Source organism: Sinocyclocheilus anshuiensis, unplaced genomic scaffold (assembly GCF_001515605.1).
Source record: "Sinocyclocheilus anshuiensis isolate Anshui unplaced genomic scaffold, SAMN03320099.WGS_v1.1 scaffold2020, whole genome shotgun sequence".
NCBI lineage: Eukaryota > Metazoa > Chordata > Actinopteri > Cypriniformes > Cyprinidae > Sinocyclocheilus > Sinocyclocheilus anshuiensis.
In genome coordinates this window covers 1-24,354 of record NW_015557276.1, presented here as the reverse complement: position 1 = coordinate 24,354, position 24,354 = coordinate 1, and the positions used below count along the sequence as shown (strand labels likewise).

General features: G+C 34.8%; 1 protein-coding gene and 1 long non-coding RNA gene across 2 annotated transcripts in view; both read right to left on the bottom strand.

The window, feature by feature from the left end:
• LOC107679046 (ligand-dependent corepressor-like) overlaps positions 1-2,041 on the bottom strand; it is a 10,162-nt gene extending 8,121 nt beyond the window's left edge. Inside the window, exons 1-2 of the mRNA XM_016474459.1 lie at positions 1,919-2,041; positions 5-228 (exon numbers count right to left, since the gene is read on the bottom strand). Coding sequence (XP_016329945.1) covers positions 5-175 — 171 coding nt within the window. The 5' untranslated portion in view covers positions 176-228; positions 1,919-2,041. The remainder of the gene's footprint in view (positions 1-4; positions 229-1,918) is intronic.
• A 570-nt stretch (positions 2,042-2,611) lies between these two features.
• Positions 2,612-24,353, bottom strand: LOC107679045 (uncharacterized). The gene is made up of 4 exons (XR_001632997.1): positions 24,316-24,353; positions 6,767-6,832; positions 3,258-3,337; positions 2,612-2,732 (listed from the first exon to the last, which is right to left on the bottom strand). It is a non-coding gene; the product is annotated as an uncharacterized LOC107679045 (long non-coding RNA).
• Between the last annotated feature and the right edge of the window lies 1 nt (position 24,354).

Sequence of the window (24,354 nt, the reverse complement as noted above, 5' to 3'; positions counted from 1 at the left end):
GTGCGGAGGCAGCGGCGCCGGGACCGGGTGTGGAGGCGTCCGGCTCCAGCGAGGGCGCTTTCGGCAGGCTTTGGTCCTTGGTGCCGTTGGGCTGGGACTGGGGTTGGGGTACGTCCTGAGTTGAGCTGGTTTTTGAGGTATATTCGGCAGCGAACTGTCGGATCATTCGCTGCATGATCGCGCGAGCCACTAGAGGAATGTGGGGGTCTGTAAATCTCGGGAGGTCTGCTGAGGGAAAATATATGAAGGAATTACTTGTTTTTTTTTTTTGAAGATACAGAGAATAGATTTTAGCTACAAAATATAAAAATTTGATCACTCCAATGATATTTACTGCTCACACTTCACACCAGTGCGATTTTTGTATAATTGAGGTATTATTATAGTTTGAATCAGTTTTTTTAAATATAAATTTTACATTTTAATTTCAGTTAGTTTTAGTAATTTGTTGTTTTTTTTGTTTTTTTTAATTAGTTTTTTTACGTTTTATTAATTTAAATTTTAGTTATATATTAGTTTTCATTTTACATTTAGACATTTTACATTTAGACATTTACATTTAGTCATTTAGCAGACGCTTTTATCTAAAGTGACTTACAAATGAGGGCAATGGAAGCAATCAAAATCAACAAAAGAGCAATGATACGCAAGTGCTATAACAAGTCTCAGCTAGCTTAACGCAGTACATGTAGCAAGGGTTTTTTAAATAATATAATAAAAAGAAAACCGATAGAATAGAAAAAGAATAGAGCAAGCTAGTGTTAGAGGTCTTTTTTGCTTTTGTTAATTGTATAATAAATGAAAAGAAAACAGATAGAATACAAAAAGATTAGAAAGCAAGTGTTAGTTTTTTTTTAAAGAAAACAAGCAGCAAATGAATAGAGTGCAAGTCTAAATGTGTTTTTTTTATTTTTTAGAATAGAATTAGAATAGAGAGTGCTAGAGTTAGAGGGTCAAATAAAGATACATTTTATTTAATGATTTTTATTTAAATTTTAATTATATTTTAGTTTGTTTTTTTATTTTCATTTCAGTTTTATTTCGTTATATTTTAGTTTAGTTTATATTTAGGTTTTTTCATATTTGTTTTTTATTTTTATTTCATTTTTAGTTGATCAAGTTACACTAGATGAAAATAAGTCTTTTTTCTTCGGCAACTAGCTGAAATAAGTAAGTTTTTTTTTTTATATTTTATTTCAGTTAACGTTTATTTTATTTCAAGTAACAAAATTGTTTTTTTAATGGTTTTAGTATTAGTTAACTATAATAATCCTGCTTCACACACATTTGAAAAAAATCTCAAAAGTATTTTGCAATATTGTTATTGAACAGCCAGGTGAACATGAATAAGATAATATTTAATAAGTTAATATTTGACTAAAAAAGTACTTCTCGTCAGATTTTCTCTTTTATGAATTTTATATCTTATAACACTGCATCATTAAACTGTTTCACAATACATGTGGCTAGTGCCATTGTTTAAATCAAAGCCACTGGATTTGGCAGACAAGCCTTTGAAAACATTTCCTACAGGGCAGTAAAGTCCTGCAGACTTCCAAAAAGGAAAGACCGCTTCCTAATGTTCGTTTAGAGTAAAAAACATCAAACATACACGGTCAGGAAGAGAAACAGAAGACTGAAAACATCTGAACATCAAAGCACTTTTCTTGGACATCCATATACATATGCTGTGCGCATAATCTGTGCGTGTATGAAAATGTAAAAAAGTGAAATTTAATTTGATTTAAATTGAGTTGCAAGGTTTTTTAGTAAGTGTCAGTTATTTCATAATGGATTTTTGCCATGTCATAACTATTTGAATTTTATATTAAAAATACAAAAATACACAGTATTGTTTTTCCCAGTGTAACTACTTTGGTTTCAGCTCTTGTAATGTACAATATAATGTAAGTCTTACCCTTTCTATAGAAGACAACATTGAGGAAATCCTCTGCTTGCTTCTCAAGTTTGTTAATGTTGGACTGCTCTTGCTTGAAGCTGTCCGCTTCTGATAACACTTGGTTGTTCAAACCAACCAACTTTTCCTAGAGAGAGAAAAAAAAAAAAAATATATATATATATTTTTTTACTTATAGTCTTTTCACTTGAAAGCTGGATAGGAAGTCAGTGCAATATGACCATGTTGTACCAATTTACCTGTCATATTGTTCTCCTATAAAAATGTCTGCAAATTTGTGAATACAAAAGCTGTTCAATTTCAAAGAAAGAGTAAAGCTGATTTATTGTTTGAGGTTTGTTGTAAAGAAAACCCCAGGGCAAATGATTGACAGTGTTGTAGTTCCTTCACAGTCCATCTGTCACACCTGAAGATGTGTTGCCAAGTAATAGCTTAACAAAAAGTTAGAATAATAATTACCTGTCATTTGACTGGTAAGCATTAAAAGCGTTAATGAGCATTTTTTCTTTCAACACCGATGACCCAGCGACAACAAACATCTTTAAAGTGCTGCATGGTTGAAAACATTTAATGACTCCATGTGATATGTAAAATTGCTAATGCATTGTTTAAAAAAAAAAAGTATCTTCACTCTATCAACTACGTTGGTTTCATCTTGTGTAAAGTATAATATAATGCACGTCTTACCCTTTCTATAGAAGACAACATTGAGGAAATCCTCTGCTTGCTTCTCAAGTTTGTTAATGTTGGACTGCTCTTGCTTGAAGCTGTCCGCTTCTGATAACACTTGGTTGTTCAAACCAACCAACTTTTCCTAGAGAGAGAAAAAAAAAAAAAATATATATATATATTTTTTTACTTATAGTCTTTTCACTTGAAAGCTGGATAGGAAGTCAGTGCAATATGACCATGTTGTACCAATTTACCTGTCATATTGTTCTCCTATAAAAATGTCTGCAAATTTGTGAATACAAAAGCTGTTCAATTTCAAAGAAAGAGTAAAGCTGATTTATTGTTTGAGGTTTGTTGTAAAGAAAACCCCAGGGCAAATGATTGACAGTGTTGTAGTTCCTTCACAGTCCATCTGTCACACCTGAAGATGTGTTGCCAAGTAATAGCTTAACAAAAAGTTAGAATAATAATTACCTGTCATTTGACTGGTAAGCATTAAAAGCGTTAATGAGCATTTTTTCTTTCAACACCGATGACCCAGCGACAACAAACATCTTTAAAGTGCTGCATGGTTGAAAACATTTAATGACTCCATGTGATATGTAAAATTGCTAATGCATTGTTTGTGGAAATATATAGATAGGAAAATAAGAGCGAGATTAATTACCTTCACTTTTTCACGTCTCAAGCAGCAAAAGAGACAATGTTCATTAAACGACCAATCTGACACACCCTCTGGCTCACAATCTGCAAGAAAAAAAAAAAAGATTTTTAACTGTGCTGTTCTTTTACAAACAAACACTAAATACACTTTGCCACATACTACAACAAACATGTTGGCCAATTATTAATAATAATGCATTTTAAAATAATAATATTCTGTGTTTTTCCTGCACTGACAATTTTCAGTAGCATCCCAAATAATATTTTTGGCCACATACTATGTTATTTATTATATTTTTTAAATATTATAATATTTAAAAATAATAAAATATAAAGAAAGAAGCCTTGCTCTTTTCGAGAAGATTTCAGAAAAACATCATCCGCCGGTTATTTCCACGCAGAGATATTTTTTGTTATACCTCATATCTGATTACTTTACTCAATATTCTCAGTAATAATCTAAATATTAATGTATTTTTTTTTTTACATTCTGACCAAACGCCCATTGAAATTGCTTCAAAATACCTTCAAAATGCTTTAATGTAAGAACTACATGCAAAAACTGTAATATTGAACTACATACATTTTTAGTGTCAATTGATTTAAAATATTATTTAAATTAACCCACATATCAATATTTGCATAGAAAAGCCCTCAAAGGAAGACCTGATCTAATGTATTGGTGAACACTGACAGGAGTCATGTGCAAATGTTCATGAGAAATGAAATTACAATGGTTTTTGGTGTAAGTAACCTTGACTACCATAAGCGGGCCTTGGGGGGAAATTAAAGTGTTAAATCTTTACCCCATATATGTTTTTCTTTGTTATCATCTTTGACAGACTTTATTTCTAATGCTGTGTCTGATTATAGCCGCTAGCTAACAATCACATGACAAGGATATTTTGTTTATTTTTAGGAGTTGCCGTCTCTTGACCGATTGACTGCAAAATGAGATGAGACAATATTCCATTCTTGACTACTCCAGGTATGCGAAAGGTAAAAATGTCTTATATGGGCATATTCATTATGACTATAAAAAGTAACGTTGTGACATCTGTTAGAAGCAATTAGATGATTTGTTATCAAAGAAAATGAATAACCAGAACTAACCTGTACTGATCTGTGTATAAATTATTAACTTGAGCAACTTTTAAAGTGCACTAACACTTTCATCTAGAAGGCCATTTAATTTGTGGCTGTGTGCATTTTAGGTTACTGTTTTTGCAAAAAGAAGTATTTATCTTGATAAATAATTACCAACATAAGTCAAAACGTTGGAAAAACAAAAACATGACCTTTTTCTCCAACATAGAAATGTTCACTGTGTGAAGTTTTAATTTGTTCTGCAAAAAAGAGCAAACCACTTAGGCCATGTTTATATTCATGTTTAAATTTAGTTTTGATTATTTAAGCTCATGAATGGTTCTTCTGACTTAACAGTTAATTGTATACACCTTAAGAAACAGACAATTAAAAAAATTTCTGGTTGATCTGCTAATTAGATTGATGCCTCATATATTGTGAATTTACAAAATGACTCAAGGGCTTAGAATAGAGCCCTGTGGTACTCCAGAACAAAAACAGAAGCTGGATGTTTTTCAAATGAGCAATTTTGTTTGGGTTTACAAACAAAAAAAACTTTTCTTACTCAAATTAGTTTTTTTAAAGGTGCAGTAAAGAAGATTTGTCCATTTAACAGTTTAGGTATAAAACTGCAAAATAAAAATTGGGCTTCGGCTCAGCTGTACAGTGCAGATGAATATGATGGTTTAAGCTGTATCTGTGCACATGTGCTTACAAGTGATCTTTTTTAGAGCCAATGTCACTATCAAAACTCTAATCATTTGAGAAGTCCAGCGGTGCATCTCAATCACCTCCCTAGTTCAGTAGTCAAGGCACTGTGTCACGGTCTTCAGCGGGTGTGCCCAGGATGGCCACCAGATGACTGTGTTCTGTGATCACATGGCTTGTGTTGTGTTTGTTTGTTGCCATGTGCTCTCTCCTGTCTATTGTCTTGCCCCGCCCATCTGGTTACCTCATTATTGTTTAAGTTGCTCCACCTGTGTCTCCCTCTCTAGCCTCCTCATTTGGTTTCCTATTTATTCTCCTGGTGTCTGTAATTCTGGGCTGATCCGTCGTTTTTTCATTGTGTGTGTTATGTCTGCATGTAGTGCAGTTCCTAGACTGCCTGTCTGTTTTCCCCCTCGGGGTTGTTTTAGTTTGTTTTTGCTTCATTTTATTATTAAAAGAAAGAACCATTCATCCTGCACTTGAGTCCTCGCTTCATCTCTCCACACACACTGTGACACACTGATCAGGGAGTCGGCCATTTTTAGGGCTGTCTCATTCGTATAATCCTTCCAGTGCACTGGAACATTTGCTCCCTGAAAAAAAACATAATGCACCGCAAAAACAAGGGAGAATTGTAGATGCTCACTATGCTCCCTTACCATAAATTAGATCACATTTCTGAAGCGTGAAACATAAAATGCATAAGCCAACACAATAAATATAATAACACATGATAGAAGATTTGAAAAGCATAAACACATCGCTAGACAAGTAGCGTACAAATCTAGTTAACATTTATAATTAATATTCGGCTGTTGAAAAGATATGTTACAGAGCAATGCGTTTAAAAAGCATGAAAAATAATATCTGCCTGTTGTTGATTAATACTAGTGGTGATGATCTACAATGCTGTAAGTAGTCATGTCACTGGAAATTGAGTAATCACTGTCCAATGTGTAGTATGCCAGGGTCCTTACCAGTGCCCAGATTCATGTACATTATATACTAATTCACTAGCTAGGGAGCTGATTGAGACGCCCCCTACACATCTCACTTTTGGCTGCTCCTGTTAGAGGAGTCTCCACAGTGGATTATCCGTATTTTTATTTAGGTTTTACTTACTAACTTCATATCTCAAATTACATATTGTGTTTAAAGCATTCTGAGATTAAAATGACAGTTTCAACGTTTAAAAGTAGACAACTTTTTTGTCTCGCTCAGGCTACTTTTGTAGCTGGCATTGTACATACTTTTATTTTACCTTAAACACAATTTTTTAAAATTAGTTTGTAAATTAGTTTTTTTAAATTAGTTATTTTTTAAATTAATTAGTTTGACAAAACTACATGTTAATTGGAAATTACTGCAATTTAAAATATAGTTTTAAATATATGTAGTAAATCATGTTTTTTATGGATTTTCATAATTTAGAATGTAAAGTCTGGGACAAGGTTAAATTGAGACTTTAGTCTTTGCAACTTTACAGATCTTCTTTATGCACCAAGAGCACTCCAACACTCCAAAGAGAAAGGAAAAATTTAAATCGCATCATATGACCCCTTTAAAATAATAACATCTATACAAGAAAGGTTAAAAAATACGATTCAAATATGATATTATTTAGACTGTAATTAAAAGTTAACTGCAAACATAGCATTCTAATTTAAAAGTAACCATCAGTATAATCTTCACCTCAATCGCATCCAATGTAACACTGACCTTGAAAGAGGGTAAGATCTTTTACGAGTCCTGGTCCAAACAGCCCCTCCAAAATGCTTTCGAACCCTGTGAAGAAAACAAAGGTATATTCTTATTAGCTCTGTGGAAGGTCTATAAGTACAAATCACATGTCCACCCACGTCCACCCCCACACGTGCACAAATTGCTTTCAATTTTATGAACTAAATCAATGCTTTGCCGATTTAATACTGCCACTCAATTTAATTAACTGCAAATACCGGCTCAAGTGCATAGTTGCATGAATACACCCTGAAGAATCTGCTAAAATGGGAAACAAAAAAAGAGAATTATTAGCCTATTCTGTGTAAATGTTTTATAGTAATGATTCTTGGAAAGGAAATCTTGGAAACAAATCAAATGCAATGCAGACATCTGAATGTCGAGATGTGAATGCCTTTAGTTTTGATGCTTTAAAAAGGGAACACATTTAAAGACGCATTCTTTTTGAGAGTTTTACCTTGCTATACTAGCTAATGCACGACACATTGCAATCTCCTAATTAAATAAACAACAACAACAACAAAAAAATGATCAAGAAAAAAGGCAAAGCAAAAATCAAAAGTGAAAAAACCCATAGATTTATAATAGCAGCCATAATAATAAAAAATAAAAAAATGAACGAAATAACATTTTTGTGCATTCTCTAGTCTAAACCACACACTTAAACTTGAAAGGATCATAGAGGCATTTTCTCTAATTGTTTAAGGCAAATCCTTACAGCTTGTTCAATAACGCCCTTAGTTTTGCTGTCGCAATAATTAAAAAGAACATGATCACAAGTTTTTGTATGCAATGCAGACATCTGAATGTCGAGATGTGAATGCCTTTAGTTTTGATGCTTTAAAAAGGGAACACATTTAAAGACGCATTCTTTTTGAGAGTTTTACCTTGCTATACTAGCTAATGCACGACACATTGCAATCTCCTAATTAAATAAACAACAACAACAACAAAAAAATGATCAAGAAAAAAGGCAAAGCAAAAATCAAAAGTGAAAAAACCCATAGATTTATAATAGCAGCCATAATAATAAAAAATAAAAAAATGAACGAAATAACATTTTTGTGCATTCTCTAGTCTAAACCACACACTTAAACTTGAAAGGATCATAGAGGCATTTTCTCGAATTGTTTAAGGCAAATCCTTACAGCTTGTTCAATAACGCCCTTAGTTTTGCTGTCGCAATGATTAAAAAGAACATGATCACAAGTTTTTGTCCTTCAGGCTACGGCTGTCTTTCTGACAGAAACACAAACCGCCAGGCTTAGTTAGTGCGATTCACTATTCATCAGCTGTTCCCACTATAGTTTGCTTATAAAGCATGCATTCCAAATTGTTGCTGGCTACAAAGGAGGCTTTGAAAACAAAAATGAGCACTTCAAAGTGTTCCAACATTCCAGTCCATTAAATGCACAGCATTACTGCTAAAACTGCAGCGGTTTTTAAGCTCTAGTGGATAATTGCATGGGCACACAATGATTGAGTACTGTACATATAATGCAAAGATATTTGTGATAAAGCACAACATTATGTTAGCCTTGAGTTTGCAAATACATTTCAGAAACACTTACAATTTTGACAAAAAAATGAAATCATACTCTTCCAAAAACTCATAAAGCCCTCATTAAATCAACTTGAATTTATAAGTGATACTGAGTTTTGTATTAAATGCTTAAATTCTTAAATTGTATTAAATTCAGTGCTTGTTCATATGATGTGTAGTTAAATATGAAAAGCACTAGTGCAAGAGGCTTGTTGGAGGAGAACTGTGTGGGATATCGCCACAAAAGAGCGACTCATTCAACCCAACAAAACTAACATTCATTCACTATCACTACACAACCTTAAATCACCAAGACCAAATAAAGAATGCATTGCACACAAAAATTTAACAATCAGGGTGAGGAAAGGTCCAATTAAGGGGGTGCGTGAACATACAGAAACACGCCAATCAATTCGACACCAGGGAGTCAAGTCAGCAGCTTTTTGTTTGAACTTCCTGGTGACCATTAATAGTCTATAGTGTAGTGGATGTATGAATAATTTACTTTCACTGGGCAACAAGCACCCATGTATCTAACCAGTAGATAAGATCGATATATCGTACAGAGTCTGAGTTCTGCAGATGGTTGAAGGACACTATTTCCAAGCAAGCTTCCCACACAAGCTAACTGTTCAATGTAAAATGTAATTAAATCTAACCTAACAAACTGCATACATTTAAGGACAAATTCTAGAAGATATGGTTACTGTAAAAACAATCATGCTTTTAATTCTAATGCAGAAATTAGCCTAACTTGGAGTGCTTTGCTCATATTTCTAAATCCATAAACTAAATCAGGGGTTTTAAACAGTAACCTCATGCTATGTTTTTGTCATGTCCATGTTCCATTTTGTTAAATCTGCTTTAAAAAAACACACACACACACACAAATATGAGAGAAAAAAGACAAAGGAAAGAAAATAAAAATGCAGCAAAATGCATGTAACAATGTCTCTATGCAAAGGATGAAATTTGGCATTAGAATTATTTTTAGGTGTGGTGACGGCATGTCAATTTAGAGATTTTCACACATTGGATCGAGTACTGAACCCTGAGGCACACCACTTGACATTTGGCCCCTTTAAAATGGACTTGGATATTAACTGCTTCTGAATTATTATTATAAACATTTGTTAATATTTTGGCTTCGTGAATGTTGCTAAGAATTTACTGTGCTGCTTTTTTTATTTTTTTTATTTACTTTAAACAATCAAATTGGTTGCTAATTTAGGTTTCAAATATACACTTCCCTAAAGGCTTAAGCTGTTGTCAATGTCTTCCAAACGACTTCTGTAACATTTTAAGGAACTAAGCACCACCCAAGAGATCAATATCATCTTACATAAAGACTAGAAAAAAAGAGCTTTCTCTCTCCGGTGAGGACAATACCTTCATTAAATCATTAAAATCAGCATATTGGAGACGGTGCATGCTTTTTTCCCGTGGTTTATCTTAACCCTAAATTAAGCCAACTCCCTACCCCCAATCCTTCATACATGGGAGGCAGAAAGGGGGTTGGGGTTGTTCTTCAGGGGAAATCTGTGTCAACTACAACCATCTATATCTGGTTGAGCCAATCCATGAGACGGATGCTACAAAACAGCCTGGCCAAAGGCAACTAAGACAAGACACAACTTAATTTTGAGTTTAAAAACAAACCAATGAACAAATTGACCAATATAATGAATACAATTGACTAAAACACACAGACACACACACACACAGACACACACACACACACATATATAGTCACTGTAGCAACATCTCTGATGGTAAGAGTAGATCGCCCTTTATCCGGCACCAAGCAGTTCAAAAGACACACAAAAAAAAAGACGCTCCAAAAAATGTTCCCAACCCTACACCCACCCCCACCCTCACCCTCATTCTTCAGCCCATTGTTGTGTTAAAAGAGTAGTTTCTCCACATTTCAAATGCATTTATCCAATTTCACTCAGAGCATATTCAAATTGGGGAGGGGCAGAAGAAACTGGGTCATTTCTCTTTGTTTGTTTAAGGAGTTAACCCACAAAAAAGCCGCAGTCTCTGAGAAAGCAATCATAATCTGTGAAGAACCTGCCATTGTGACCCTGACGGCTATTCTTTAAATTCTGAAGGAAAAAAAGCAGTAACATTTTCCTGATAATTATCCGACAGGAAGCTGTCGGCTGAAATTCAATGTGGCGGCACGCAGGAGTCACACTGTGCAGTTCAACGATCCTGTTGGGGCCAATGATTTATTCAGTGCGCCATGTGCCAAAAGCAGAACGTCTAATTAATTATCCAATTATTTAATTATCCAACTGAAGGCCACTAAAATGATTAAGAAATCAATTGTAAAGCTCAGGCTTGAAATCTTTTATTATTCCTTGTATATAAAAATAAATGAAATAAGTTTTTAATGTGCTCCAATATTAACTCAGTTAATATAATATAGAGCTAATATGAACTCATTTTGAAAGGTCCCACTATGTTTAATATGTCTTTTCAATACATTAAACAAAATGCATATCTAAATAATATGAGGTGAAATGCACGCTGGAAATGCTGACAATTAGAAATATGAACAGATGTATGATGATATTATCCACAATTTGTTCAGAAAATAAAAGTAAACATAAAATACAAGTCAGAGATTTCAACGCTACATAAGTACTACATACTTGAAGTGCTCCATAAGTTTCATCATTTAGACAAGTAATAACAACCTTCTCCCTAAAAATGCTCAAATAGCTTAAGGATTTGAGGTATTATTCATGTCTGTAATACAAACACACTAAAATATGTATTTACTGTTGGGATTTGTTCAAACAAGCTCAAGAAATGAAAATCTGAGCTGAGAATAAGTTCAGTAAATTCATATTATTATGAATTATAAAATGCTGTCGATAATGTAAATATGAATAAAAATATATTATAATAAATAATATATTAAAATATATTATAACATTTATTTATAAATAATATTAATAGTATTCATTAATATTGTTTTTATATTTTTTCAGCAAGGTATAAATGTCTGTGATTTATGTTCGGTCCTTACCTCAAATTGAATGAGCTAAAATTGGTTTGGGGCTGTAACAATATATAAAAGATCCTTTATTTCATCAAATAAGTGATGTTTTCTGAATTTACACTGTAAATCAATTTAAAAGTAATTAATTTGACATCTATTTTCACATTTTTTACTGACAAAATTTAATTTCACAAATCATTACCTAAAAGCAGCTCTCGATGTATTCAAAAGCTTATATGTTTTATTCTGTATTTAAGACGCTCATATTGTTAGTGGAGTAGAACAGATGTTGAGTTAATAGAGATCGCCTTGAAGATTTGACTGCTTATACTGCAGCCGCAAAGATTCACCCTTGAGAAAGTAGATTAATGCTTAAAGACGTATAGCTGTCTAGGAAGCATTTCTTCTCTTGTCTCAGTCACCTGGAAGGTACGGCATACACATACTGTGCAAACGAATGCTGAATGAATAGAGCAGATATCACATGTGACTGCGCTTGGTGACAATGTGATATCTATAGCCTGAAGTTCTCTATTCAGTGAACTTTTACTGAAAGTGCTTTATAGGTTTCCTACGCTCCAATTCACACGTTCTGCCAGATTCAATTTACTTCAATTCCAAATAAACTGTAAACACGGACACAAAAGCGTAGCCCATGCACAGCTGACCTTGTCAAATACTTTGAACATTTCTAAAAAAGGAAAATAAAATAATTTTAAAAATACATAGTAGCAGAAAGAAAGTGAAGAATTTAGGCTCAACACAAACAATGAATTCAAAACATACAAATATAACTTTTTTTAATGTTTTAATGTTTGAGTTTTTTACTGGAGAGAAAATAAAACCTTTTTTAAAGCACAAACAGCATCAATTTTAGGTCTTTATACCAAGTGAGGGTGAAAAGACACGAAAGGAAGAGGCTTTTCAAATGCAAAATGTTGCAAGCCGGATTTGAACCTCCAGCGTCCGCATGAGCATCATAGTCTTCAAGTGTAAAAGCCTACGTTACATTTTCTTCATTCAAGGCCTCGAACTACTAAAAAACGTTTTTTTTTTCTTTATGGCAGACGTGTAAATAAAAGAGTGGCACATCACCTGTGTGAGATATAAATAAGCATACGCTACTGCCATTTTGACTGCCTTTGCGATTAAATGCCCTCTATCTGCGTATTTCATACACAGACATCAAACTAATTAATTTGAAGAAAAAGACTGCAGAAAAAGCTAATTATGAGGTCGCAAGGTGCACATATTTTATTATTAAAGAGAGAACAGAAAAGGGAAGTTTGTAGAGGCAGACCGGCTTTTCTCAGACGTGTGCTTCCTAACCTCGGGGCGTAAAAAGAAGGTTTGCACGTTGCTTAGTGACACTGGGCGCGATCGCTATGCTTCTCTTAATTAGCCTTTCCTCCATCCCTTTGTCTCCTGCTGCCTGTCAGTCATTTCACGGACTAAATATATATATAACATGTTTGGTGTGCAATTGAAAAGTTGCTTTAAAAAAAAAACTCAGCTCGTCTGGCTTTTGATTTCTAAAGGACATGTAGTATAAAAGGGGGGAAAATCCAATTAAGAAAGCGACCCCCATCATCCCTTTCATTTGGGTCTTTCTTTGCAGATGAATGACTAATTACGATCCTCCAATGATGAGGTTAGGATGAAGTTAGGAAGGTATTTATAACACCATGGTCATAACCATCTATTGCGGATGCATTAGATCAAGCGCATAAGGTTAAAGGGGAAAATTAGTGCTAAAATGGTTTTATACTTTTTATCCACAGTGTATCAAGATTAGAAAATGACTGATGAGTTTTTAATGTAGATATTCAGAGATTAGAGTGGCAGATGGCCAGCGTAATACTGATTTTATACATATAATTCAGTTAAATGATTGCAAATTAGATGTACACACATCTAATGCAGTTTAGTGAGTTTGGCTAATTGATTTAAACTTTTCTTAACTACAAATATAATATACATTTGATATTTTAATTGGTGCTTTAATTAGCGTGCTGAGATTTTGCTGTTAAACAGCTCTTTCTGTTTTTGAAGACAACAACTATAACACGTCTGATCAAGGTCAAGTCAACCTGAAACTGGACTAATCACTCAGGCCCTCCTAGTCAACTAGTCACTCAGGAACCCTCACTAACTAGTCTAACGAACTTGAATTTTTGCACATCCCAACTCAAAATCAGCAAAATATCCAAACTATCCATTGGAATCGACCAATTATTTTCTTTTACAAAGTCTTGATTTTGTTTTGGGGGTGTACTAGAACAGGCTCTCATACTACGTTGTTCGAAAAACACATTATTTTTCACATATTTTACATTATTACAACACCTCTCTCCCCAGTCTGGCATGAACAGCTCGAATAGTTCCTGTATCAAATGAAGGCCCGTCTTCTGAAATACGAAATGTGCTGTGATTGGTTAGCTGGGCCAGTGTGTGTTGTGATTGGCAGCACTCGGCGCCTGGTCGGGAAATGTCACGCCCCTTACCATAGCCGCCTGAAAGCTTCAGTGTAAGTATTGCGTCAAAATCGAATCAGTTTGAGCACGATTTAAACCCGGATGATTGTAACCACTCAAAGTTCGTCTGCCTTGGGAAAGCTAGCGTGCCTCCGACACAGTGATAACACTCGTTGCCTTCTCTAGTGCAGCTCAACCAGGTCTCGTCCCATTCGTCGGTATTTGTGATATCACAAATCCCGGAAAATATGCGTTGTAGTCCAAACGAGTCGTTCGTTGTAGTTTTTGAAAAGTGATTTCTGTTAAATAAAATATCTCCTTTTGAAGTGGACTTTGAGCGTTGTAACTTTGCAGATCTTTTTTTATGCTCAAACAGCAACATTACAGACTAACTAAAGTTGAAAAAGTGAAAAAGCATAATAGCACCCCTTTAATTATTCTGACTGTTTGAGTTTTGAGTTGAAAATTAACCATTGGTCCCTGGTTTCTAGGAATTTGTATGAAAAACAGTAGTCTAAATACATTTAGTATAAATGCACAAACACTATAGCTTAATCACACAAAATACTGTAATTATATTACATTACTCCTTTAGTGTTACTACAGTAAATCCATGGTAAATGATGGCGTTCTGTAGATTGAAAAGCTTCTGACTGCGCTGCCGTTTGGACTTCGAGCCGAGTGGATAAATGGTCCGTGTGGCATGGTTCAAATGAGTCGTGCTGTTTCTTTCCAACTTTTGGTGCATAAACATTTAATCGGACATTTATCAAACTGTGTCCTTTGCACTCGCAAATCTCTCCGTGCTCTTGCGCTAAATGAATTATTTTCGCACCTGGATTAAACGTTGTCAAAAGTTATCAACAAATCAGACTTCCATGACTGACCGATTAAAATGCTACGTGAAATCTAATTAGCTGGAATTCTTTTGACAATCAAAGATGGCTCTTTAATTTCGTTACAATTTAATATTTAGTCATATTAATCAAAAGTATATTAGAAATGGCTGGGATTGGGGTGCTTGGATGATTTGTGCAAATAAATAACCTAGTAATCTGTCTGTCTAACTGGTTGGTCAAATTAATTTCTAGCGCAAGAGCACGGAGAGATTTGCGAGTGCAAAGGACACAGTTTGAGATCGCACCCGGGCACACTTTGAGCACGAGGAGAGATTCGCGATGGCAACGGACACGTTTTAAGTGCGCGCACACTCTCTGGGAGAGAGCAGCACATATCTGAGAGCGCACGTGCGGTTTAGAGCGAGAGCAAAGGAAATCCGCATGCGAGCGGAGAGATCATCATAGCAATGTACTTTCGCCCTACAACAGTGCGCTCTCGATATTTGACAGTAAAATAACGCCATAATCGTACCGATTAGTCAACCTGTCACTCAGGATTGAGGAACCCCCACTAACTAGTCGAATTTAAATTTTTACACTATGTGTGGCAGCACTTCCCCCGGGGGGGATTAAAAAATTATATATATATACATTTACAACTCGTGTAAAAAAACATCATCAGTTGATTTTCACGTTGGTTTGAATGGGATGATTGAAAATGCAAACTCATTCTCTGCCAGCAGGAGGCGCTTTTGGAGAAATAGCAGTTTCCCCGGTAATGGCTGTAATCAAATCAGTAGTTCATGAGCGCAGTGCTGCATATATACAATATCATATCAGGTCGCCCCAAATAAATCAATGTATGGGAAACACTGCAAACTCAAAATTAGCAAAATATCCAAACTCTCCATTGTAATTGACCAACTGTCAGAGTTATCAGGCACGAATCTCAAAACTGTTAAAGAGCAATCAATAACACATAAATAATAGTCCCAACTGATCCAATAATATCATGTCCATTGCCATACCCTATCTTGGCTCAATTAAAAAAATTAAAAAATGATGTTGCATCAATTTGCATATTTTTGATAACGTTAACAAAAGTGACAAAAATGAACTAAAAATACTAAAACCTGAGCATCAAAGACATAGCCGAATTTAGACAACAAATATAATTTGATACTCTAGAGACAAGAAAACTACAATCTAAATAAAGAAAAAAGTTAATTTTTTTAAATAAAATATTATTCAATCCTTTGTTTGAAATCCTAGAAAAAGGCTAGTGCGCAAAATATGGAGAAAAACAAAGAGAAAACACACTCAAGTGCTTCCTGCATCAACTATTTTATTTTCCCTTGTTCGACTCCAGCAAGAACATTGCAAGTGTTATTTGGAGAGAAGGTTAAACAATGTCATTCGGGCCCCTCTTGACCTAGATTGTGTTTGAATTAGAGTGCGGGAAAACCGCAAACCCGCAGCTGTGCTATGAGGGCACGGCCAATCAAATTGAACCCATCAGGACATCAGCCTTCCATGACAGGACCTTTTAGGTCGCCAAGCCCCAATTGCAGGGAATGTAGATCTCGTACATGCACCAGTTGTCATAAAAAGGAACTACTGGCCACGAAAGGCAATTTTAAGCTTTTGATGGTGGTGATTAATGTCAAAAGCAATGTTTACTTGGCCATTAAGTACCAAATGTGCAGCATTAGGTTAAAGTAGACGTCTGGATTTAAGTCCGCTGTAAAGCAGGTTATTTATAGGGTTAAGTGTTCCAAAAAAGCCAAATGTGATATAGAATAAAGGAACCATTTTTGCAATACTTATTTGACTGTGCTTTCAAAAAGCTGTTTTTTTTAAAAGAATACTTCAGTCGATATTCCACAATACTTCATGTTTGCGAGCCGCTCTGCGTTAGTTAGTGAGTCACAACAAATGGTTTATTTTCAGGGCTGGCACATGTCAAACTTATGTGGTGATCTCCAAGTAAACCCACAGAACATCTGTAGCATGATTAAAAATATATTTGTGTGTGTTTGAGAAAATCATTTTTTATTAAAAACTATAGTTTTTTTTCATAGCCTAAGGTCAATCTGAAAATGAAAGCACTCTAAAAAAAAAAAAAAAAAGGCTTGGCCTTCGTCTTGCGTGTATATGTACTACATTGTCATTGTTTTTCACCTGAACCTTGGATCAATGATATCTTTTTATCTGTTTGTTTATCTATCTATTTTCTGTTTTTACAATAATATAATAATATAGGTAGACTATTATTTCGACCATGCAGTAAATGTTGCAAAGTATATTTAAAATGCTTAATGCAGTAAATAAAATACAACTTGTTTTGTTTTCCCACAGTTTTTCCAAAAAAAAAAAAAAATAAAAAAAATGAAAGGATCATATTTAATAATTTTCAATAATACGTACCATAGAGCAATACATATTGTTTAAAAAAAATTATTTTTGCCAACATATATTTTTAGAACAAGCAACAAAACCACCATAAGAGGTCAAATATAATGTTGTTCCCAGCTTACTTTCTTCAGTGAAACAAAACAAAGAAATTCAGCAGAATGTCCAAGCTGCTCTTTTCCATACAATGAAAGTGAAAAGCAAACATCTTCATTTTAAGTAAAAGAGCAGCTTGGAGATTCTGTTAAATAGCTCCTGACTTTCAAAAACTGAGCGTATAGTCATGAAATTTTCTTGTTTTTTTGGGTGAGCTACACCTTTCATAAAGACATCAGAGAACATGTATCCATTGTACGCCACTGTGATAATTCAACAATACATGAGTGCAAGGAAAACTTCATCTCTCTAGTCGACATACAATGCAGGTGATATGATACTCCATTCAAAAACACTCTTTCCCACAAAACAATCTCTCTATTGAATCCTCCAGATCCTCCCCTGACAAATCAAAACATCCAAATCAAAAACCTTACATAGATGAGATAAGACAATGCAGAAATCAGCAAATTAACACACACGCACAAAAATAAAATCTGCCTTTTTACACAAATGTTAAAAAAATTCTGATTTGGATATCCAAGTCTATTGTTTTGTGTTTCTCACATAATTTATGACAAGAGGTTTTCCATGGTTTAAATGCAAAACAACAGCATCTGCTTAAACTTCAGCAAATAACTTTACTTCGTACTCTCTATATCTACTCAAATATTATTCTAAGCTATATGGTTTTTAATGAGATTTAATCTAGTTTTGGAATAGGTTGAAAAGCACAGACAAAAAGTAATAACTTAGCTGAAGAGATAACAATTATTATGCGTTTCCACTAAATGACTTTTATAGTAAAGCCTGATGCAGAACTGTGTGGGAAAAAACCCTAAGCATTTGAAAATATTTAAATTAACAGAAATAAACAGTTTCATAATAATTCAGCATTTTCCAAAGAACAATAAATAGTTGATTTTACTTATGTAATTATTGGCAGCTACTGAACAATGGAGTCTTACATTGAGACTGACAGTTAATCCTCATTTAATAGCACAAAGACCCTAAAGACAATAGTCATCAGATCACCAGAGTATAAAATTATCTCTAGTTGGGAGGGGGCCGTGTAATTGATATGAGATTTCAGCAGGCTTGGGCTGTTCTAATCATATGATTTCCACATGCATTCCTGCTCTTTACCACCGAGAAACAAAAGAAATCATTCACACGATGGGATCCACATGGATGTAGGACTGAGACGTTGGAGAAAATGAATGAAACAAACATATAGCTCAAGGATGCGCTAACTTCTACCAATTGGCTGGTTGTGTGAAAAAGTAATTAATTGAACGTTTTGGATTCAGCTGACCCTCAGATGGTTGTGCTTTAAAGGGGATGAACTTTTTCAATAGGGTTTTACTGTACAAATGGTCTAACAGCTAAAGTATAGCATGCAAATTAAAGCATTGTTGCTAAAAACCTTTTAAAAAACTAGTCAACCTCACTAATCGACAGGTTTGTTGGACTAGTCGACCATTGCAAGGCACCCCAATATGGCTAATCATGAACCAAAAAGACATGAAAATACACTGAAAAAAATGGTAACATCTGAATTAAAATTAACATCTTAAAAAAAATCTGGTAACAAAAAATATTATTTGACATAACTGAACCAACATATATCCATTCATACCAACAAAACTAATTTTTATGGGTTAAATATGGTAGAAATAGCTCTTCAAGTTTACAGTTGCAGATTACCACTTTTTACATTGTACATTAACTGTAAAACTCAGTGTGTCATGGACAGCAATGACACGAGACTGAGACATCAACGGCGGTATTTACTTAATGATAGAGCAACTTTTGTTCATATCAGACTATTTGCAACAATATTAATGAAACTGCTTTCATAATTAGTAATTTTGTAAAATGTAAAATCAATCAAATTCCAAAAAGATAACCTACTGAAAACATGCTACACTTGAACATGTCTACAACATTTCATATGTCTTTCTACACATTTCAAGTGTTTTCAAGCGTAAGATTAAAGCTACTTTGCTAAAAGTGATGCTAAAACTTACAAATGTTTTTAGTATTTAGGAATTGTACCACCATAAACACTAAAACTTGAAAACTAGGCCAAAGCTTTTAATTTATTTGCCACCATTACACACACACAGAATCTGCATCAGCATTCCAGCAGTTCCCTGAAAACATCTCCTGCATTACGCAGCAAAAATAATAAAAATTCCTTCAACACCCCCCATAGGCAGCTTTTTAGGGCAATCAACTTTGAGCATAATCTAAATCCTTTCTGAACACGGCAAGTGTTCAGGGGCTTTAATGGAAAACAGCCACAGAGTGTCACATGAGAGGCAGTCAAAAAAATGGCAAACCATATGGCAGATTTTCTCACATTTGGATTTGCAGGGATTGGTTTAGGCTAATGTGAACTACAGCACAGAAAGAGGAAGATTAAAAATTGAGCTTATCTTGTCTTTACGGTTACTGTATATCAAAAATAAACACTCCCAAAGTTCTTGTGCAAGAGCCTGTTAAGGAATGTCTCACTTCATCGAATCAAAGGTCTCGCTTACCTGGAATCTTTTGGGAATTTAGGGAGAAAACATAACCTGAGAGAACAAAATGTGCCCAAAATTCAATGTTCTTGACCATAAAGCCTTATTTTACAATTATTATTCATTTGCATTTGTAAATTTTGTTGCGAACAACATCCAACGAACAACCACTATTAGGATTTGCATCAGTCGAAAAAGTCAGAATTGGGATAAAGTACGGATTTAATCTAGATGTCCTTTGACAGAATGAGAATCCCTGGGGTTTAAAAGCAGAAAATAATGGAGACAGACTTCCGAGATGTCAAAACACTTAGGCACAGAAGCCTGACACATTTAAGATCTGAACTGTTGAGAACAATCCAGCGGAAAACCAAAAGTATTATCTCTGTGGGAGTATAATGCTACATCTTTTAAAGTTGCTTACATGGTTTAGCGAAGCCCTAACAGCTTCAAAGCTTCTGTATAAAAGTGGTGGAAACCCAAGCTGTAAACTCTAGATAAATGCTAATCAAGAAGAATCTAAGTTTTAGTTCCCTAAACAAAAATATATTTTTTTCCAAATGTGCAAACAAAACATGTCTTTCACTTGGCCATCTAAACATTTTTTTTATTTCGTTTAATTTAAAGTGCAATGCATCCTCTAATCAAGAAGAATCTAAGTTTTAGTTCCCTAAACAAAAATATATTTTTTTCCAAATGTGCAAACAAAACATGTCTTTCACTTGGCCATCTAAACATTTTTTTATTTCGTTTAATTTAAAGTGCAATGCATCCTAACAGTTGTTGTGTGTTTCAGTGAATCGTTAATATATTAAGTAAAATGCATGATATGTTAACAAACCCAAGCTTTTAACATTCATTTCATTATTTAACTACAAAATAATTGTATCAAATATTCTATGCAGTATTTTCCCCCTATACTGTAAATACATGCAGCTTCTCAACAAGACAAAGATCCATACATAATTCAGATTTTTTTTTAATCAATTTAAAATGCTGTTGATTTTCAGCATTGGTCAAAAAGAATGCAACTCGAATCAATGCACCTTCTCACAGCCTACATGCCAATTAAATCTGCTGGAAACTGTCGTCAAATAGCTCCAGACGCTTCTTTAACAACCTCTTCACTTGGGGGTGGATGCTCAAGAGCTGCTAGAAGCGGTTTACGGTCAAGCTAGAAAAATTAAAGGTAAAGGCGCTCTCGATATGCGCCAAAAAAAGATTCCCAACCCACCAAAACTAAAATGCATGATTATGAACCAATAATATTTTTGAGCAGAACTACAAGAACTTGTAAAAGCACTTGGATATTTAATATATACTAGACGGTAACCAAACTGGAGACTTTCAAATTTCAAAGGAATATCCAAAACAGCCCTATATTTGAGTGAGATGTTGAAAGAAACATAATTGGCCGTAAGATTGTTGCTGATCTTTGATGAAACGAGAGGAAAGGCAAATGCATAGGGGAGCGTTCGAAGAGAGTGAGGGGGAGGTAGATGATGACTAGAGATAAAAATAAAAAGTGACATTTTTCCTGATGGTAATGGTTCTCACAGCACGCAGCTTTGACCTTCAGTTTTGTTTGAATTTGTGACGCTCTCGTGCATGACACCAAATGTGTGGTGACAAATTCACACAGAAAGAGTCTGAAAAGCCAGGAAAACCAAGGTTAGGATGAGTTTTGGCGCGTCCATGTATGTATAAGCTGTTTGCAGGCGGTAAAAATAAATAGCAGTTGAATAAATTTGTCTAATTAAAACAGCGGCATCTCACCAGAGTTATTTATTTAACCAACTGAAAGCTCCACACACATGATCAAACTACATTTGATGTATTTAGAGGCTTCAAGGCTAGATAAAAAGACAACTTCAAACTAAGATTACGGAAGTCCTAATACATCAACAACCCAACCCAACACATTCAACAACCTTTTCACCAAACCTTGAGCCACCAATAAACGGAAATAATTTAATTGAAATATACTACATTGTTACTTCTAGTGAATGACAATAAATGACCAAGCTGTTCACTACCTTGAACAGAAAAGCGTATCATAAAATTATTATTAATAAAATCAGTTGATGAATTTGATCATAAATTCAATGCTGGTTTGTCAATTATATTAGTTTATTTATTATTAACATTATAATTATTACGAATGGTTATTTTTTCTTCAAAATGTTGAAGAAAAGCTAGCTAGTAAACGTAATAGTCCATGTTACATTACAGAAAATTATTTAGTATCAGAATGAAAACAGAAACAAAAAATATGATACCATTGACAGCCCAAATTCAGCATCAAACTGACCGGTTTGCAGAGGGGGAAAAAATCTTCTTTGCAACTTCTAGCAATGCTGGCTTTCAAGAAGAGTTTAACAACAACAGAGTTTAGAATTTGGAACTTTGACCCTTGAAAAAAGTTTGAGGGATTGATTTATGATGCTCCCTAAAGCGTTATCAGCAGAGCGGGAATGCAAATTCTCGTCATGAAGGTGTGAATCAACTTTTACATACTTCTAGATTTCAGAAATGCGATGGGAGATTAAAGACTTTGGTTGCTTTTTACGTCCAAAAACATACACGCTAAGCTCTCATTTTGAATTGAATGGAGACTTTCAATAGACCAAATTATTTAGTCTACATTTCCTTAGAGCATGCCTAGGATTAATCTCTTATGATGGACAGCACGAGACACAAGAAACAAATCTTTAAGCCTTCAACACAGCAATTGTATTTAAAGCGGAGTTCACACACATTTAACCATTTCTCCGTGACATTTCCAGTCATTCGTGATCAGGATAACGCTTTTAAAATAATTTTATAGGGATTGTACTCTCAAAGAAATATCTTTATTCAATTAACCTACTTTAGGTAATAATTAATTTAATAATCTCTATGACTTTCGCAGGCCTCACAGTGTTTAAATTTCACTATTATCGCCATGGGGGAACTTGTTAAAAGCTCACCGTCAAATATCTTTCCCATTTCAGCACAGAATAGCAATGAATGCAGCCATCACCACCTCAGAGCCATGATCCTTCCTGAAACGAGCCTTTTGGTACAAATCAGTAGCCACATGCCATCTCTGAGAACAAAACACATCCTAGTCTTTTTAAACATATCAGTTTATCATATTTGATATGATGGCATGTTAATCAAACGGCAAAAAGCTTTGCCATCTATAGGGTCCCACATATGCTCATATTCAATATCAGAATCAGAATCAGAAAGAGCTTTATTGCCAAGTATGTTTGCACATACAAGGAATTTGTTATAGTGTCACAAGCTTCCAGTACACGGAGACAACAGCACACAGATATTAAAAATAAGATGTGAATAAAATACACATGCATAAATATAAACCACAAAAAAAGAATAAATTGTATGTACAGGTGTGCTATAGATAGAATAGGAATAGAATAAAATAAAATAAAGTTGTAGGGATGTACTAGGATTTAGGGTGATAAATAAGACAATATCTGATATTAATGCAGCATTAGACAGACTCACCATCGTTATATCTACACTGTTGTGGCTGATAGAAAGAGTGACCAGCATTTACTCAAAAGCTGCAGCTAACAGATGCCAAAGCCAAGGGTTTTCTGTCTGACATTAAAAGGGAGATTAACACAAATCTAGGGTTGAAAACTAGGAAACCTCGAGGTTAAGACTCAATAATCTCCCAAGAACATCAGATACGGCGATTTAAAGGGATTAAACAAAGCTAATGAAACATTAGATTTAACGGGGGAGGGGCGGGAAAACAACAGTTTCTGGCATATTTTTGGAAATTAGAACTACAAATGAGTAAATAACGAACAGAAACGCGACTCTGGGCTTCCTAACACCAAACAGAGTTGATATTTGCACGGCGTTTTGGCTACACTGCCTCGCCGCTTCAAAGCAGCAATCCATTAATGAAAAACAATCAAAACTGACTCAAATATCAGCGCATATGTTCCGCAAAAATCTGCTGATTAAGATCAAGGCGTTATATTAAAATGTTCAGTGAAAGACGAGTCTGGCCTGACAAGGCCGCGATAACAGCTCAGCAGTATGCGCAGTGTCATTTTCTTTGTCACCCCCACCTTCCCCTAAAATACAAAATTATTTTCTGACATTTCCCCATTGCAGCAATGCGCGCTCCCGCAGCGCCGGTGATCTGAGGGGAGGGCGGGCGCGCGCAACCCTCCCCCAAATAATACAGTAGCCTACAATAAAGCAGGGAGCGCGCGCTGGCCAAACGGACGCCGCTGATTGGTCAGCGCACAATCCCTCTGTACACGTAACACGCCCCGCTTACAATAAATAAACATCGCCTACATTTCCTCTAAAAAAAATAATAACTTAAAAGAAATGACGTTGGGCCAAAACACCAACAGTTAAACATTCAAATAAAAACGAAAATGTAGGCTCCAATATTTATCAAATAACGGCCGCGCGACTAAACTCATAACTGCGATTTTTTTATGAGGTCCAGCGGGTGGTGAGCAGCTATAAGAAAAAAAATCGTTGCGAGACAAAAAAAATAATAATCCGCTACAGGCAGTAGATTTTCGCCGGTCCGCACACCAAATAAACACATTCAGACAGTTCTGCGCGAGAGGTGAAGCGGCTTACCTACACAGTGAATGAGTTTATGCCGCCACGAGTCCAGCT